Source organism: Oreochromis niloticus, linkage group LG3, assembly GCF_001858045.2.
Source record: "Oreochromis niloticus isolate F11D_XX linkage group LG3, O_niloticus_UMD_NMBU, whole genome shotgun sequence".
NCBI lineage: Eukaryota > Metazoa > Chordata > Actinopteri > Cichliformes > Cichlidae > Oreochromis > Oreochromis niloticus.
In genome coordinates, this window is record NC_031967.2 from 19,554,122 (window position 1) to 19,569,791 (window position 15,670).

General features: G+C 40.9%; 1 protein-coding gene across 1 annotated transcript; it reads right to left on the reverse strand.

The window, feature by feature from the left end:
• Positions 1 to 120: 120 nt before the first annotated feature.
• si:dkey-19b23.8 (uncharacterized) lies at positions 121 to 4,775 on the reverse strand. The gene is made up of 3 exons (XM_005454414.3): positions 4,474 to 4,775; positions 2,142 to 2,852; positions 121 to 1,943 (listed from the first exon to the last, which is right to left on the reverse strand). The coding sequence occupies exons 1-3, from the start codon at positions 4,487 to 4,489 to the stop codon at positions 1,858 to 1,860; spliced, it is 813 nt and encodes a 270-aa protein (XP_005454471.1). The 5' UTR covers positions 4,490 to 4,775; the 3' UTR covers positions 121 to 1,857.
• Between the last annotated feature and the right edge of the window lie 10,895 nt (positions 4,776 to 15,670).

Consider the following 15,670-nt stretch of genomic DNA (forward strand, 5'->3'; position numbering starts at 1 on the left):
CCACATACTTAAATCAGTTTTCTTCGGACCAAATATAGCATTTTAAAACTGGAAGCCTGGAAACAGAATGATTAATGGAGGGCCAGAGTAGTACGAGTACAAAAAGCACAGACAAACAAATGCTTTATAAAAACTTTTAATATTCCATAAAACGCATATTTAAATATGTAAGACAACATAAAAACAGAACACTTGTTAAATACATCTTAAAAGCGGGCACATCGACGCCTTTTCTGAGATGAGGCTTGTGCCGTTTGTAATTAAAAAGTCAGGTACATCATGTTAAAATTAACCGATAACAACCTGGTGGCACATCAGTCAGGAAAAAAAAATAAAATAATACCTTCCCTATTTAAAAAGAAAAGACATCTGTAGCTTAGTTTTGGTCAGAAAACACAAAATTGAGTTAACTGTAACCTCTGGCTTCACCAACAATCCTCCCATCTCTCATGTTTGTAAACCTAGAGATAGAAATTACCATCATGGCACAACTTATGCAACACGGCACACGTGTGTGACCAGAACGGTCACTCTAAATGGACTCCGGCACCTTTTATGGCTTTTATTGATGTGAAGGAGCAATTTAAAAAAAAAAAAGCACGCCGTAAATGCCGTGCTGTTTACCGACAAGGCTGCTCAATATGCAAAGTCACGGATGGACAAGAAGAATTTGGGGGTTTTTCTAGGAAAGAAAGACGCCGCCACCCTTCATCTCAAGTTTCCCCCCCATTTGGAATGCAGGTGCATGGCCCGGCATTCCTCACGCAGGCTTCACACAGGAACACAGTGTTCCCAGTGTGGGACACAAACAAACCCGCAAGTCACTGCTGAGGCTTCCCCGCCCCTCACATAAATGCAAAATATTTATTGCTAAAGACAAGTAGGACCTTTTTTTGTTTTGCAGGTTAAGCAGAGATTTTTTTTTTTAATCATTATTATTATTATTATTATGAAGACCTCTATTCTGATAATGTCCATTTTCCCTCCGGCATGCATTACACTGAAAACTGACCTCATATCAATAAAACTTCAATTTCCTGAGTGAGATCATCTTGAAAAGGACTAGAATGTGCTCAGACTAATTATGCATATCACAGACTTGGTGGGGAAAGGGAAAAAATAGAAATAGAAAGCAAATTTACTTTGGTATGACATGCCCGCATTGTCTTTGTCGTCTTAAATTTGTTCATCCAACTACAAAAGTAGAAAAAAACAACAACAACAGAAGCTCATTAATGGAACAGGTTGAAAAAGAAAATAACACTACTTCATGAACCTGTCACATGTGTCACTTAAATATAAATAAATCTTGAAAAAGGAAAAAAAAAAAAAAGACTTCCAGATTCTCGTGGTGTTTTTCCAGTTTTGCCTGTGGACTGTTTGGCCAAGAGCAGGTACTTGGTTGGTTTAACTGTCTCTTTCCAGCAGATCAAAGTCTTTGGTGGCTTCAGCATCAAACAGAACTTCAAACAAGCCCAAAAACAAAAATAAAAAAACCCAGTACAGACAGTTTGGGTATGTCCCAGTCTAGTCCTCAAACAGCCTTGCGGCCAGTCACAGTTCAGTATCTTGTGCCGTGTTGGACTCTGCGCTCGCAAAAGTCCAAAGGCAACTCTGGCGAGTCAAAAAGAAAAAAATCTTCTAACTCCAAGTCCTCACTGATTACGCCAGCATCCACCCATGACCAGTCCTTATATCCAAAAATGGACCTTTCTCATGTCTCATTAACATCCACTGTGGTCTTTATTGTATTTTGCAATCAGCTTCTTCCCTTCAACGAAGTTGTCATCGGGTTAATAAAGTGGTCCCACATCTGACAGACTTGAAACAAAAAAAATTTTAACAAAAGAACAGGATTCAGTTCAAGCTGTCGGAGGACGATCCTCTCCTGGTGATGGCTCTCATGGGGCTGCGAGATACGGAGCTTCTCTTCTTCCAGCGAACTGTGAAGGAAAAGGAAAAGGAGAGAGTTAGGGATGTAGGCTTGGCTACTGCAGCTGAATTATTAACAGTGAAAGCCAACCTCTAGACAGGCCTAGGTTGTCATTATCTGAGAGTAGCACATTGTGTGATTGTTTGGGTAAGTTGGCACCAAATAAGGCTACCTTGAGAACTTTTATGTGGCAGTGCTGAATCCTCACCTTTTCCTAGACCGGCCGGCAGCGTGGAGCTCTTTGCTTTGACTGCAGAATTGGACGAGTCCTCTGCAAGTTTTCCTTTCACCTCTCCCGACGGCATCGTGGCCACGCCGGTCTGCTGCCAGTCGCTCATTGCCCGCTGGAAGGAAAGTCCCAGACAGGTGGTCATGTCCCGTGCCCGCTCTGCACGGCTGCACCAGAACACCCGACACTGCAGCTGCTGCCCACGGTGCTTGCAGATGTACAAGAAAACATTGGGCCGGTTGGTGTCGGCGGCGCAGTACGCAATGTCCTGCAGGTAGGTCTTTGTGAGCTGCCGACCCGTGCTCAGCTCCTTGACCTCGACGTATCTGGGCCGCACGACAAGGGCGTGATCCTTCCTGAGCTTCTTCCCGTTCGCGATACCCTCCAGCAAGTGAGAAATGGCCTCCTCTGCTTGCTCCCGGTCCAGAGAAAAGATCTTCTCCGTCCCCAGGTAGTGCACTTTGAACAGAGGGTCGCCGTGGGACAAGGACTCCGTCCGGTCGCGGCGGAATCTGCGCCGCAGCTCGGCGGGGGAGTTCTTCAGGGTCTGCATGAGGTGGAAGGTGCCGAGGGACATGATGCGTTTCAGGCTGGGCTTGGAACTTTTAGTCGTAATCTGGTTCTCGTCAGCGTGTCTCCCAATCTTCCACCCTCCTTTAAATGGAGCGTGGCTGCATCCACTGCTTTTATCTGAAATGAGGCAGGCGAAGACGGTGACGTTAGCAGATTCAGAGACGACCGATAAGCCGAGTAGGTGGTGAATAAGGCAAAATGAGAGGCTATGCACTGTCTAAGAAATTAAGTAACAAAAACGAAGATACACTTATAATGCAAAAAAAGACACGTCATCACAACTCGCAAATAGGAAAAAGACAAAGTCACCAAACAGGTTTGGTTACAGAAGTTGCACAGTCAGTGAAGTATTCAGTCCCTACAGACAGACAGCACCCATTAAATATTTACAGACAGGTTTGCCTTGGGCTTTGCTGTCACTGTACTCTTAAGAAACAAACAAACACAATGAGGGAACTGGAAACGTGCCAGAACAAATGGAAGATTACTGTAAAAAAGCTAAAGTGACACAGGTAAACACTAGGGCCATCTTCAAAATGAACTCTGTGCATTGCAAACTTAATTTCACCACTTCTGGAGGACTTAAAGGCTTTTGTGACCTTGCAGAAAAACAAAAAAGAAAAAGTCTTATGCAATCACATCTGGCCACCCATTGTCTCTCCTATCCTACAAACCGTCAGAGCTGCCTGCTCTCCATTGTGTTGCTCCTTATATTTTTTCCTCTCCCTTTTCTTGACCATTCTTTCAACATCCTAGCTCCCTCCTCAGAAGTGACTCGCACAGAGAACCGCCGACTGTTCTAAGGTGGTGGCCATTGTTGCTCAAACCCCTGCGCAGGAAACAGCTTTGCATCCCCCCCCACCTAAGCATTTTTTCCCGCAACACAATGACATGCTTATGAAAGTGTGTCATCTCATGAAAGAGCTGCAGGTTCAGCCTACAGTACAGCCAGGGTAGAGCCCAAACCTGCAGGTTTTGGTACAGTTACATGTGACCAGAGCACACATGGACAGGTACAGTTACTTGTGTGGGTCAACACACACACACACAAATATGACACACTCACAGGCAGGACGGGCAGTTTTGCATTTAAACGAAGTCTCTGACGCACAATCAGAGAAATGTAATCCAAAATTTCCATCCAGGTAACACTTCACGTGCATCAGAATACACGGTCGTTTTCTCGCGCAGGCAAATATAAAAATAGCTCATGCAAATATCTACAATTTCTGGAAGTGGACAGAACATTTTGTTTACATTTACCCTGAGCATGTGAGCCTGTTTATTTCACGCAGAACACGTTCATAGATGCCCAGAATAACCCTCCATTCAAAATAAGGGGCACGTAGGCGTTGTGATGCTTGCTTTGTAGAAAATAAGAAAAAAAGACTGTCAGTAACCAATTGCTTCAGTTCTTCGCTCAATACATCTAAGCCGAATTAACAACCAAAATCTAAAAGATGATTGAAAATAACTCAAAGTTAGCCAGCGAAGTGAATATTATTAGAAAAAACGAGATAACTCTAAAAGCGCTGATTTTGCAGCGGGGTTTGGCTAGACCCGACGTGTCTCCAAACTTGGGCTTAAAACTTGCTAAACGCTTTGAGAAAACTCTCCCATATTTGCTCAGCAGATATTCCCAGCAGGGTTTCAACACTTATCAAATTGTTGTTGTTTTCTATACATTGTTTAGAGCGCTATTAGACAACCAAATTACTTATTAGGAGGTGAAACTTACCTGGCTTCAGTTTCATGCAAACGACGTTTTGGTGCTGCTCAGGTGAAGCGTAGCGTCCCGTGATCTCGGGCAGGTGGAAATCCGCAATCCTGCACAGAACTGTGCGGCTGTCTATAACCGCAAAGCAACTCCGAAGCTCCTCTCTGTGTGAAATCTGTGCGGTTAGAGAACTGTCTGGCTGGCTGACTGACTCACACCTCTCTTCTCTGCTCTCTGAAACGTTGGATGAGGCGAGCGCCCGTGGGACGGCCGTTTTTAAACAGCGCAGGCGCGAGCACGTCACACGCGGACGAGCGTTTGCGTCCGAGCATTAGAGCGGGGGTGCTGTGGTGGGGGCCACAGGGCAGTAGCGATGATTTATAAGAGAGGGGGATTTACAGGCAAGACGGGGCGGGCAACAATAGACCCGGTTTCACTTACTGGAACTGTTGTCTTAATTTATGACTTATTTACATTTCACTGTAGTATCAGCGCGTTCAAGTACCCTGGATTTTCTTTTATATTTTTCTCACAACGGGAAGTATTGTCATTTTTACACACACTTCCCTAGAAATAATAATATTTTCACAGTATTTAGAATATGGGTGAAAACAATAATAAAAAAAAGCTCTACAGTTCACAGACTAATCAAAACCAGCGTTATTTAACCAGGCAACCTGATCTACTGACCCAGTTGGTTATCATGCAAATATAATCCTGCACATTTAGTAACGAGATGTGGAAATTAATGATCTGATGATCTAAATTCCCCCTTTTTGGTCCGGGTTCCCACTTTTAGAGAGCTCATTTTTTCCAAGTAAAGGTCAAACATCCAAAGATAATCAGATTGAAATAGCTAGTTCACACAGCTTGTTCTTCAGTTTTTATTTTTATTTTATTTTTCTCAGTCTTGCTTTTTTTCATTTGCTGAAATCTAGAAGAAGTGAATGATGATCCAAGGAGAAGAAGATTAAGACTTGCTATATTTCTTGTCATTTCCTCACTCCAAAAGTAGGGACTTGTGAAACTAAAAAAAGAAAAAGTTGTGATATTTCATGTCACCGTGCTTCTCCAGCAGTTTCACATTTCTTTGTTTAACCACATGTGCAATACCACACTGAGCAAACATCTGAAACCCACTACCTTTCATTACCATCGCATTGCGTCACAGCCTCTCTCTAATGAGGATCGTTGGCCTCGCTGGTTCAGATCTGCTCCGGGTGTTTATTCTGGGGGCATTTCGAACAGTGGCAGAGGAAAACTTTAAACGGTTCCATGTGTCCGTATATTTGTGTGTGTGTGCGGCTGGGTGTGCCTGACGCTGTGAAACAGTGGGGCCTCTGTTTCTGCTGGGTTTGGCCCAACAACAGCTAAGTTCTGGACGTCACACTTGCCTCAGTACCTTAGCGGGACACACTGAAACTATTCTTGGGGCTCTGGTGACATAATGGATCATCTCAGACATGCACCCACCCACCTACGTATGTTACACCGGGAGGCAAGAACAGACTCAGCATCCATCCAAGACGTCCCGTAGGAAGGGGTGCAGCTGCAGTCCTTGAGCATGTAAAGGCATGTTGCACCATGTTGCATTGGAGATACTGCCTCTTTGGTCCTCCGCTTGAGAGGATGGGGCACCACACAAAACATGACAATTCCCAGCAATCAAAGACAAATTATTCTTTAGATTTTACAATTAGCCACATGATTACCAGCGGCTCTGGCGGATACAGGCACACCCAGTTATTCAGAAACCAGTTGGCGCCTCTTATTTCAAATCCCCCGACTCCTGCTTGTGACTGAAACCAATTAGTGAGTCTTTGAAGGGGTAATTATAAGTCATTGTTGGCAAACAAAGGCATCCTCAGGAGAACGGGCAGTCCAAGATACTGCAACACTTCATTAACAAAGCAGCTGCTCGAATGGTCAAAGTCAGGACTCTTCACAGCTGAGCCAAGACAGGATTCAGGAGAAACTATAGAAATGGATAATGAGTGACCCAGACCTGAAGGTCATTCCAGTTCCAGTGAACTTGAAACTCGAAATCAGGCTTTGTTCCAAAGAACAGGTTCCTGTGCTCACTGGGAACAAATTGTTACGAGAGTTGCCCTCTTATTTACAGGATTGTTTGTAACCTCTGTCCTCGTTGTCATGCAGCCTCATAAAGACAAGAGATGGACCATCTCTGTAGTTGGAAACTCTGTAAACAAAAACTTTTAAGGAAGTAAAATTACACTGTAAACCTGAATCCATTCACGGTAGAGCTGTGTTATGGCCAGTTCTCCTTTTTCCAAGTGCTCTAAATCAAATGCCATTTATTGATGCCTATCTGCAGCGGTCAACAATGAAGGCTGCATTCCAGTTTGCTATCTGTGAGTCCCATTGAAGCGATAGTGGTTCCTCCAGCCTCTATCGCAGCAAGAACTATAAAAAGAACGCTAAAAAGAATGCTGTGAACTTTTACCTTAAAACGATCCTTGTCAGATGCCGAGCATCACACTGGCCTGAAGTAACCTACCTGTTAGTCTGACGCCAAGGCTGAAACCCTCCAGGTACAAGATATACTGAAACAAAATAACGTGCTGAAATGACCCAGAGATATGAAAAATGATGCTCAGTGACTCAGTGTTCCAAGTTTTGATACTCTAACTCTCTTTAAGAATTCCATAAAGCTGCTGAATAGATTTCTATGAAATTTACTGAAGACAGCTTTTTATTTAGTACCTTCAAGTTCACGTGGACGATATGTACAAAAATCACTGGGGCACCTTTAAATTACAAATACAAGAACTGCTCAGGCATGAAAACCCACAACAAGAAGCTCCTGGTGCACAGCTTTAATGCTGATGTTAATCCCAGAGCGGGTTTGGAGTGCTGACTCAGCAGAGCATTGGCAACTTTTATGCATTATGCATCTCAGCATGCGGTGAACCCGCTCTGCAACTTGACATAAATGACACTTTGTGGTTGAGTTGTTGTGGTTCGTAAACACTTCCAGTTTGCAGTAATACCACTTTGAGTTCTTGGAGGGAAGAATTTCAATTCAGTAATTGCAAAATGAATGTGTTCAGTATGACTTCTAAAATATATTCTGTAAATGCAAAATATTAGTGGTATTGTCACTGGAGGGATGTTAACATGCTAACATTCGCATTTAATACTCCTATGAAGGCCCACAGAGCTATTATTATGGGGGTAGACTCTTAGTCTTCTTAAAAATACTTCACTAAAGCGATCAATAGACTCGGAACATGAAAACAAGCGTAGAGCACAAAAGGCACCACTAACATCTTTTTATTGGGGGAGTAATTCAAAATATGGTTGCAGAGAATTTTAATTAGCCTACCAGTTTGTTTGTTTATTTATTTATTTGGTTGTTTCAAAAGTCTTTATAAGAGAACATTTCAATGGTATTAATACATTTAACGTAGAGCTTCTGCATTTACATTATACTTACATTTAAGGAAACATATTGTATTTTGTATCTGTTACTTTGTATCACATTTGTCGTTTGCAACTAGTTGCTAATTGCTCGACCAGGAATCACATCATGCTTCCACAAAACCTCCAAAATCCATTTTATCCAAATGCGAGCATGATGTCAGTGTGACAGCAGCGCCTTTTTCAGCCCGCTTTCTTCACTCGAGCGCATTGGTAAACTGTGTTCAGTGATAAACGAGTTCACCTGCAAGGGGAAGTTGGTTGAGGCGTGGAGTTATGAAAACAGGAATGGTAACTATAGATTTATGGGTCGGTCTGTTGTGTTGCGAAACATCTGCTACAATAGACAACATGATAGGAGTAGATTTTTTGTCCATGTATGGTATGACAAGTGTCCTGTTTGACGAGTGTGATCAAGTAAGACATGTTTTGTAATTGCATCAGAGACGCCTTACATAACTTTGTCATTCTTGAGTTGTCTTGAGAATAGTCAGGATGACTGGGCTGGGTCATGGCACAGAGAAAAACAATAACTTGTATTCTTTGATGTTAGAATAGCTGCTCTATGTTAGAATAGCTGCTCTAAATGATTTGCCTGTGAAGTGGAGGGTTATAGCGAGTATGCTTGTACATTATGGACTCCATAAGGAATCAACACATTCAAATCTTTTAAGGCTGCCAACTGTCTTTGACACTTTACTGCAACCATTTGCATCACTGTCATTCCTGCTGCTGCCGCTGCGCATGTCTGTTACTGCACTTGCACTACTGCCACTATTGTGCATAGGTTTGATTTTTACATATTCCCTTAAGTGTCATTTATCTTTTCGTAAGTCTTGTTTTTATACTAAGGTAAGAGAGAAAGTGTATTTCAATTATCTCCTACTTTCTGTACATGGAGCCAATGACAATAAAACAAAAGCAAACAATAACAAAACTAAAGCGAGGTATGAAAAGGTGAGGCGTTGGTTCTAACCTTTGCTCATTTGGTGAGAACTGATTACAACAAGCATGACTAGACAATAATACTGGCACGTTAAGACATGATCAGCAATTTGTGGACACTGATAAGACGACATCTGTAAATAACCGTGATTATTTCAGATTTCTTCATGCACAAAATCCCACAGTGTTCTTTGAAAAGGAAAATAATCATCTAATGCGAGTTTGAATGAGTTTAATAGCTTTTACATTGTTATATGAAGGACTTTGAGGAATGGAAATAGAAGTGGTAATTGATATATTCAGTGTAAATGTACTTTTAGCTGGGACGAATGCTTTCATTTTGCTATTGAAAACAAAAGTACGAAAACAGCCTGAGTCAGAAGCCCTGGTTGTACAAGTATCTCGTTCTCTGTGAAGTTTCAGGAAGTGAAATTTGATGAAATCTGGGAAAACTAATGTTCATTTATTCATTTAATTACCTTTAATGGATAACTTTAATCAGCTTGTTATCCATTTTTTGATGCTGATAAGACAAAGGTATAACATTAAACCACAAAAGATTAATATAACATAAAAGATGGGTCACAACATCCTAATGCAACAACAACAAAAACAAAACGATAAATTAAATACAAATATTAAATACATTTTTTTTTTTTTTTAACAAACTGCAGTGATCACATATTTGGACTGGTAATTAGTATCAGTATTATGGCCTCACTTTACTCATTAAGAATATAACACAGAATTTCTGTGGCGCAATAAAAGTGAAGCAATTAGTCCAACAGTTATTTACATACATTCATGGGTTTGACACAATGAAGTGACGACAGGTGCTCTTTCACTCAGAGTGACTTAATCAAGAGGTACAAATCCTTTATCTGCTTCAGGTCACACCTTCCTGGACAAGTGAAACAGGCTTCTGGTTTCACAGAGGGAAATGGCTCTGTTCAAAAGAAGTTACTGGTGGGGCTTTGTTTTACAGTCTGGCTTCAGAGTCAGGTTTTACTGTTATTTAACCAAAATTATAGGAAATGGTTTAAGAAGACGGAAGAGAAGAAATGAGGTGTTTCAGCATATGAGAATGACTGAAACATCACAAATGTATAGTCTGTGGAGGCTAAAAACTGCATATTTGTTGTATAGCCACTTGAAAATCTATCTAATCTCACACAAATCCCTTTTCTTTGTTTAGTTCTTTCTTTTTTTGTGGCCTGAAGCTAACACCCATACTCTAGGTTTTAAGGGAGAGGTAATTTCCTCAGGATGTTACTTAGCTTATGTAATTCAGTGTGTTTGTAGTTAAGATATGCCTCATGCACAGGCTGCAGGCTTTAATGGAAATGCAGGATGTTTATGGAGCTGATGTTTACGGTTTGTAGTCTGTGAAAATAGCAGGGTATTTGCTAGGTTAACACCACAATACAATCAAATATAGTTTTTATCTAGCATAACATCAGAGAAATTTCTAAAGACTCACATGGCACTATAACACCCAGGAGGAAAAGTTTTCTTAAAATCTTATTTTGGGACAGCGCTAGCAAAGTATGGGTCAGATTTGACTAGTCAGTCTCTACAACTTGTTCTATGTCCTACTAACCAATGAAATTTAAATAAGAATTAAAAACAGCTGCCCAAATAACATAAAGACATTACCAAGACGGCTACCAATGTGGCAAAACTTGTTTCTAAAAGGACTTTTATAACATCTAAGTACTGAATAACCTGCAGACATTCCAAGGAAGCTTTGTTAAGACAGGTGAACAATAAATTACAATATGAAGAATGGCAAAATAAAGGCACGAATAACAGTTTTTCCATTTCAGAGAAGTAAAGCAATAGTGGTTATCCCAAATTCCTTAAAGAAGATTTAGCAAACGTAGCAAGGAGATCAAGATTAAGGCATAATTCATTTAGGATCACAAACAAGGACTTCTGTTTTCTCTTCATTAAGCAGGAGATAGTTATCAGTTATAGTTAAAAGCACTCCAAATATGCTGAAGAAGGAGCAGATGTAACAGAGAGAGAGGCCCCAAAACAGAAGCTTGTGGCACAACGTAGATGAGAGAAGTGGAAGAGGACTTAGGAGTAGCTACAGGAGAAAAATGTGTGACAGATATGATTAGAACACTCCAAAGCTGACCCTGATACACCCAGTATGTCAGCCAGTCAAGCAAAGTGTAATGATCAACAGTATCAAATGCTGGGGTCCAGTCTAATATTAGCAGAGCTGACTGGAGACTATAAGAAGAGCTGTTTCAATGGAGTGAGTTCTATAAAAGCCAGATTGAAATTTATTATCTTGCTGGGACTTGTTTATCAAAAAAAAAGTCATATATCGCACACAGTCGTTCATAATAAAGATGTACAGATGCTTCAAAACCATTAAATCTAGTTGTTTCGTTATTAAATCCAAGCTCCAAAATCATCTTATTCCACTACATGCTAATCTGTGATGTAGCACTTGTGCTATTTAGCAAATGTTAGCATGCTAACAAAGATAACTAAGATAGTAAAAACAGTAAACATTATTGCTAAATATCAGTATGTTAACTCTTTCATAGTGAGAACTGTGCCTATATGTAGGGCTACACCCTCACCTAAAACACAGTAGTGCTTTGAGAGAAATGCTAACATGACATGCTAACATGACATGCTAATTTTAAATGTTAGACCTGGGAGTGCTGTGTAAACGTCTTAAAAAAAGCATCAAGCCTTTTTAAAAGAGAGGTATGGGGCTTACACAACTTTAGGCAAGTGGTTTAAATGTTATGGTGTGTTATATTTGTATTCATGGGCATTTTTTAGTGCACTGTAAAAGCAGCATAAATTAGCAACAACAAACAACTTCAGAGAGTTTGTTGTTTCAAAGTCTTATCAGGTTTACCTTTGTGTGCAAACATGAGAGACTGCTTAACATTTTGACAGCAGGGCCGGTAGGAATAGTCTCAATATTTAATCAAGGCATGTTTGCATTAGCAACACGTTTATACATATGCTGCTGTTGACTGTAAACTCTGTTGACCTCAGTTTTGACCTTTAATTTAGGCTGAAAGGGTGACAGGAAATGTACCTCTTGACAGACCTGGAATCAGAAAGGGAAGCTGGTAGGTTTAAAGAAGCGTTATCACTGGACTAGACATATGAGACTCAGGTCTATAAATAACACTTAGTTGTTTGTGTTGGGACTGAAAGCTGTAATTTATCCCAGACTAACAGCACAGATTTAGGGTTTGCCAGCAGCTTACCATGTGAAACCCGGAGCTATAATTGCATCTTACTGTACCTGGACACCGGCATGGAGGCATGCCAGAGTAATAAATCCCTTTCTTTCTCTGATTTACAGGAAAGCTAGTTGTCTATTTATCATTTCCCGAAAATGAACCTGCAGGGCTATTGTTTAATCTTCTACCGAGCATCCCACTAGGCGAGAGTCCCATGGCGAGGAAGTAGCCAAGTGACCTGACCTTCACAGGAATCACATGACTCAGGGCTGTGTGAGGGATGTTATGAAAGGTAGGCTGACCGAAAAAAAACAAGTGACAACAAAAACCAACATCTGCCAGCCGACCGCTCCGACACAGATGTCCTAATAAGGCATTTTAATGGGCCCGTGTGGAGCAGAAGAAATGACACCATGTCTGCTTTTTACTCATCTAGTAATCTTTTACACGAGGGTTACATCAGTCTGCTGATGATGTCATTTCCTTTTTCTTCCCTGCTCAGTCTGAAAAAACTCGTGCAGATTAAGCTTAACTCCCTTAGCTCAGACAGGAAGATGGGTTTGTCTGGGGGAATTCCTTATATCATGAGGTGTATGTTCAAGACTTTCTTGTGCATTTTGGTCCACCATGAAACTTTATACCAAAAAGAGAGATTAGCCAATTATGTAACATCCCGGAAAAAATAAAACTTGAGTCTTTTTAGACACTTCTCATTGACCTATTCTTGATAAGCACCACAAAAGACACTGAGCCACTTGAATAGGTTTTATCACAGAACTTTCCCTGAACTGGGCTTTGCTTTCCTTCTCATGAGCTTATTATTGAGGGCACTTATTTTGAAAACACACACACAAAAAGTCCAAAAATGGAGTTTATGGAAGCTGAAGGAGGCAGGTTTAATCTCTGGTTCCTCTTTTGTTTTGTCTTTATTTCAGCCGCGTCCGTTGCTTATTTTTCTCTTTTTTAGAACTTGATGAATATGGTGTTGACTGCTTTGTTATGGAAATGCTCTTAAGCTCAGGGACCAATCAGAATTTAGACTAAACAGGAAGAGGAGGTGGCTTCCTGTACTGGCTACCGTTATTTGTGAGTGGACTGTAACTGAATTCCAGTGTACTTCCAGTGTAACTTGATTTCATCAAGCTATTGTTTGTCTTACTGTTTGAAACAATGGCTAAATTAAATGAAAAGTAATCCAGGTCACATGGTTAAGACCCACGTTTGAACTGTTAAAGTAAACATTTTTTGAACGAGCTTCACTTCCTTCCTTAGAGCTGGATTAAAAGATCAGTTCCAGATCTGAAGTCCCAGACATAAAGATGGGGGAGGACGGGGGAAACAGCTAGTACTGACAGGCAATCATGATGTTTAGTTCATAAGGCCTGTGTGTGTGTGTGTGTGTGTGTGTGTGTGTGTGTGTGTGTGTGATTGGGCCTGATCAAAAATTTCTCTTGTGCAGAAAGAACTCTTTGCCCTTTTCTCAAGATCCACCCATCCAAACCACATGAGTGAGCAATGAAGTCATCGGTCACCAGAAACAGGAAACAAAATGTGAACACATTTATAGAAAAACACGTCCAGCTATCTTTGTGATAACCATTTTGAATTCTAGACCATGAGACCCATGACGTTTTTGCGAAAGTTACCGTGTTTATCACAACTCGTTGAGGCTTAAAGCCTTATCCGTATACAGTCATGGAAAAAAGAAAGTACAACCTCCTTCAGTTATAAGGTTTTATTTTAAAAAAATCGTCTGATCCTGAAATGAGGTCAATAAGTCAGAGGAACAAAACGTGACAGAATTTAACCAAAGCTAAACCAAAATGCAGAAGCAGTGCGTTAAAATAATTGCACCTCATGAGTCACAGTCTGATTTCTCAAAATGTCAGTAAGACAGGGATGAATCTGGTGAGAATGAAGATGGGATTATTACACACTGCCTTAACATACTTTTGCCCTTAAAGCCACATCTACACAGCGAATGATTCATTTATTGCATTTAGCTTTAAAGCTGATGGTTGGACACTAGCAGATATGCAAGTTCCAGTTGCCTAGGTAACCCTAGAAAAGTACTACCACGTCATATGTCAATAACCCTCCTGTATCCTGCACCCTCATTGCTTCAGTCGCTTACCTCAAAGCCAAGAATAGTTTCTGTCAAAACCCACCTGCTTCTAGATTTGTAGCTGTAGCCTGTCCTGGCTACTATCACTGAAAAGTGTTGTTACACCCTGAACAGGATACTGTCTGAGTTCATGACATCTTTAAACAACTTACAACATATTTAATGTCCCATTAGAAACCATTTTTAATGCTTCCCGTCCTCTTAAAACGGCCGTGCAGCACACCCGGTTGTGTAATGACGCTAACAGAACTTGACTGTAAAGCTTTTTCCATATTGACCTTCTGAAGTTGGCATAAAAATGCCACCAATTCTCTTTTTATTCAGGGGTGTGAATAATGTCAGTGTTATGTAAGACGTCTTCTTTTCATTAGTTCTAAACAGAAGACCTTGGCTTCTTTTGGTGCTCGCGACTGCTGGATGAGAGCGAGTGACGGTTGCATCATGTCCCTATTAAAAATGGTACAATTTCACCAGTTAAAGAGAATGACCATTTTTAACTTTCTCAAAAGGTGTATTTGCCATAAAAGGTGGTACTTTTTCACAGTAATCATTTTGGAGACGTACATACAGCACATCAGGAAAGTATAGTATAGTATTCACTTGTTACAGACTTATTCAACAATGGATTAAATAAATTTTTCACCTCAGAATTTTACACACAATACCCCATAATGTGATAAAAGTTAATAATATTCTTGTAAATTTATTAAAAATATAAAACAAGATATAACATGTACGTAAGTATCCACAGCCTTTGCCATGGCACTCAGAAGTGAGCTCAGGGGCTTCCTGTTTCCCCTCATCATCTGTCAGAAGTTTCTACATCATGATTAGAATCCACCTGTAATAAATTCTGTTTGGAAATGATTTAAAAAGGCAAACATCTGTCTATACAAAGTCTCATAGCTGACAGTGAATGTTAGAGCACAAACCGAGCCATGAAGTCCAAGGGATTGTCTGTGGATCTCCAAGACAGGACTGTATCGAGGCACAGATCTGTGGAAGGGTAGAGAAACGTTTCTGCAGCACTGAAGGTGGCCAGTTAGCACCGTGGCCTCAGTGGAAGACGTTTGGAACCACCACTGAGACGATCTGAGCATCGAGGTAGAAGGGGCTGAGTCAGAGAGGTGACTAAGAACCCGATGGTCACTCTGACAGAACTCCAGCGTTACTCTGCGGCGAGAGGAGAACCTTCCAGAAGGTCAACCATGTCTGCAGCACTCCAGCAATCAAGCCTGTATGGTAGAGTGGCCAGAAGGATGTCGGATGCACTATAACTGCTGTTAAATACTTACCTTCCCTTGTTTCTTTTCTGTAGACAGACAAGAAAAATAGCTTCAACAAGACTTCTAGATTAGTTCTATGAGGTCAAAGTCATCATTGATGATGACATCAACTCTACCCTGTGCAATCAGAGTTTGTAATACTACTTTTTACAGTATTCCTCCACGTCCTGCCAATCTGGTATCAAAGAAAATAATGA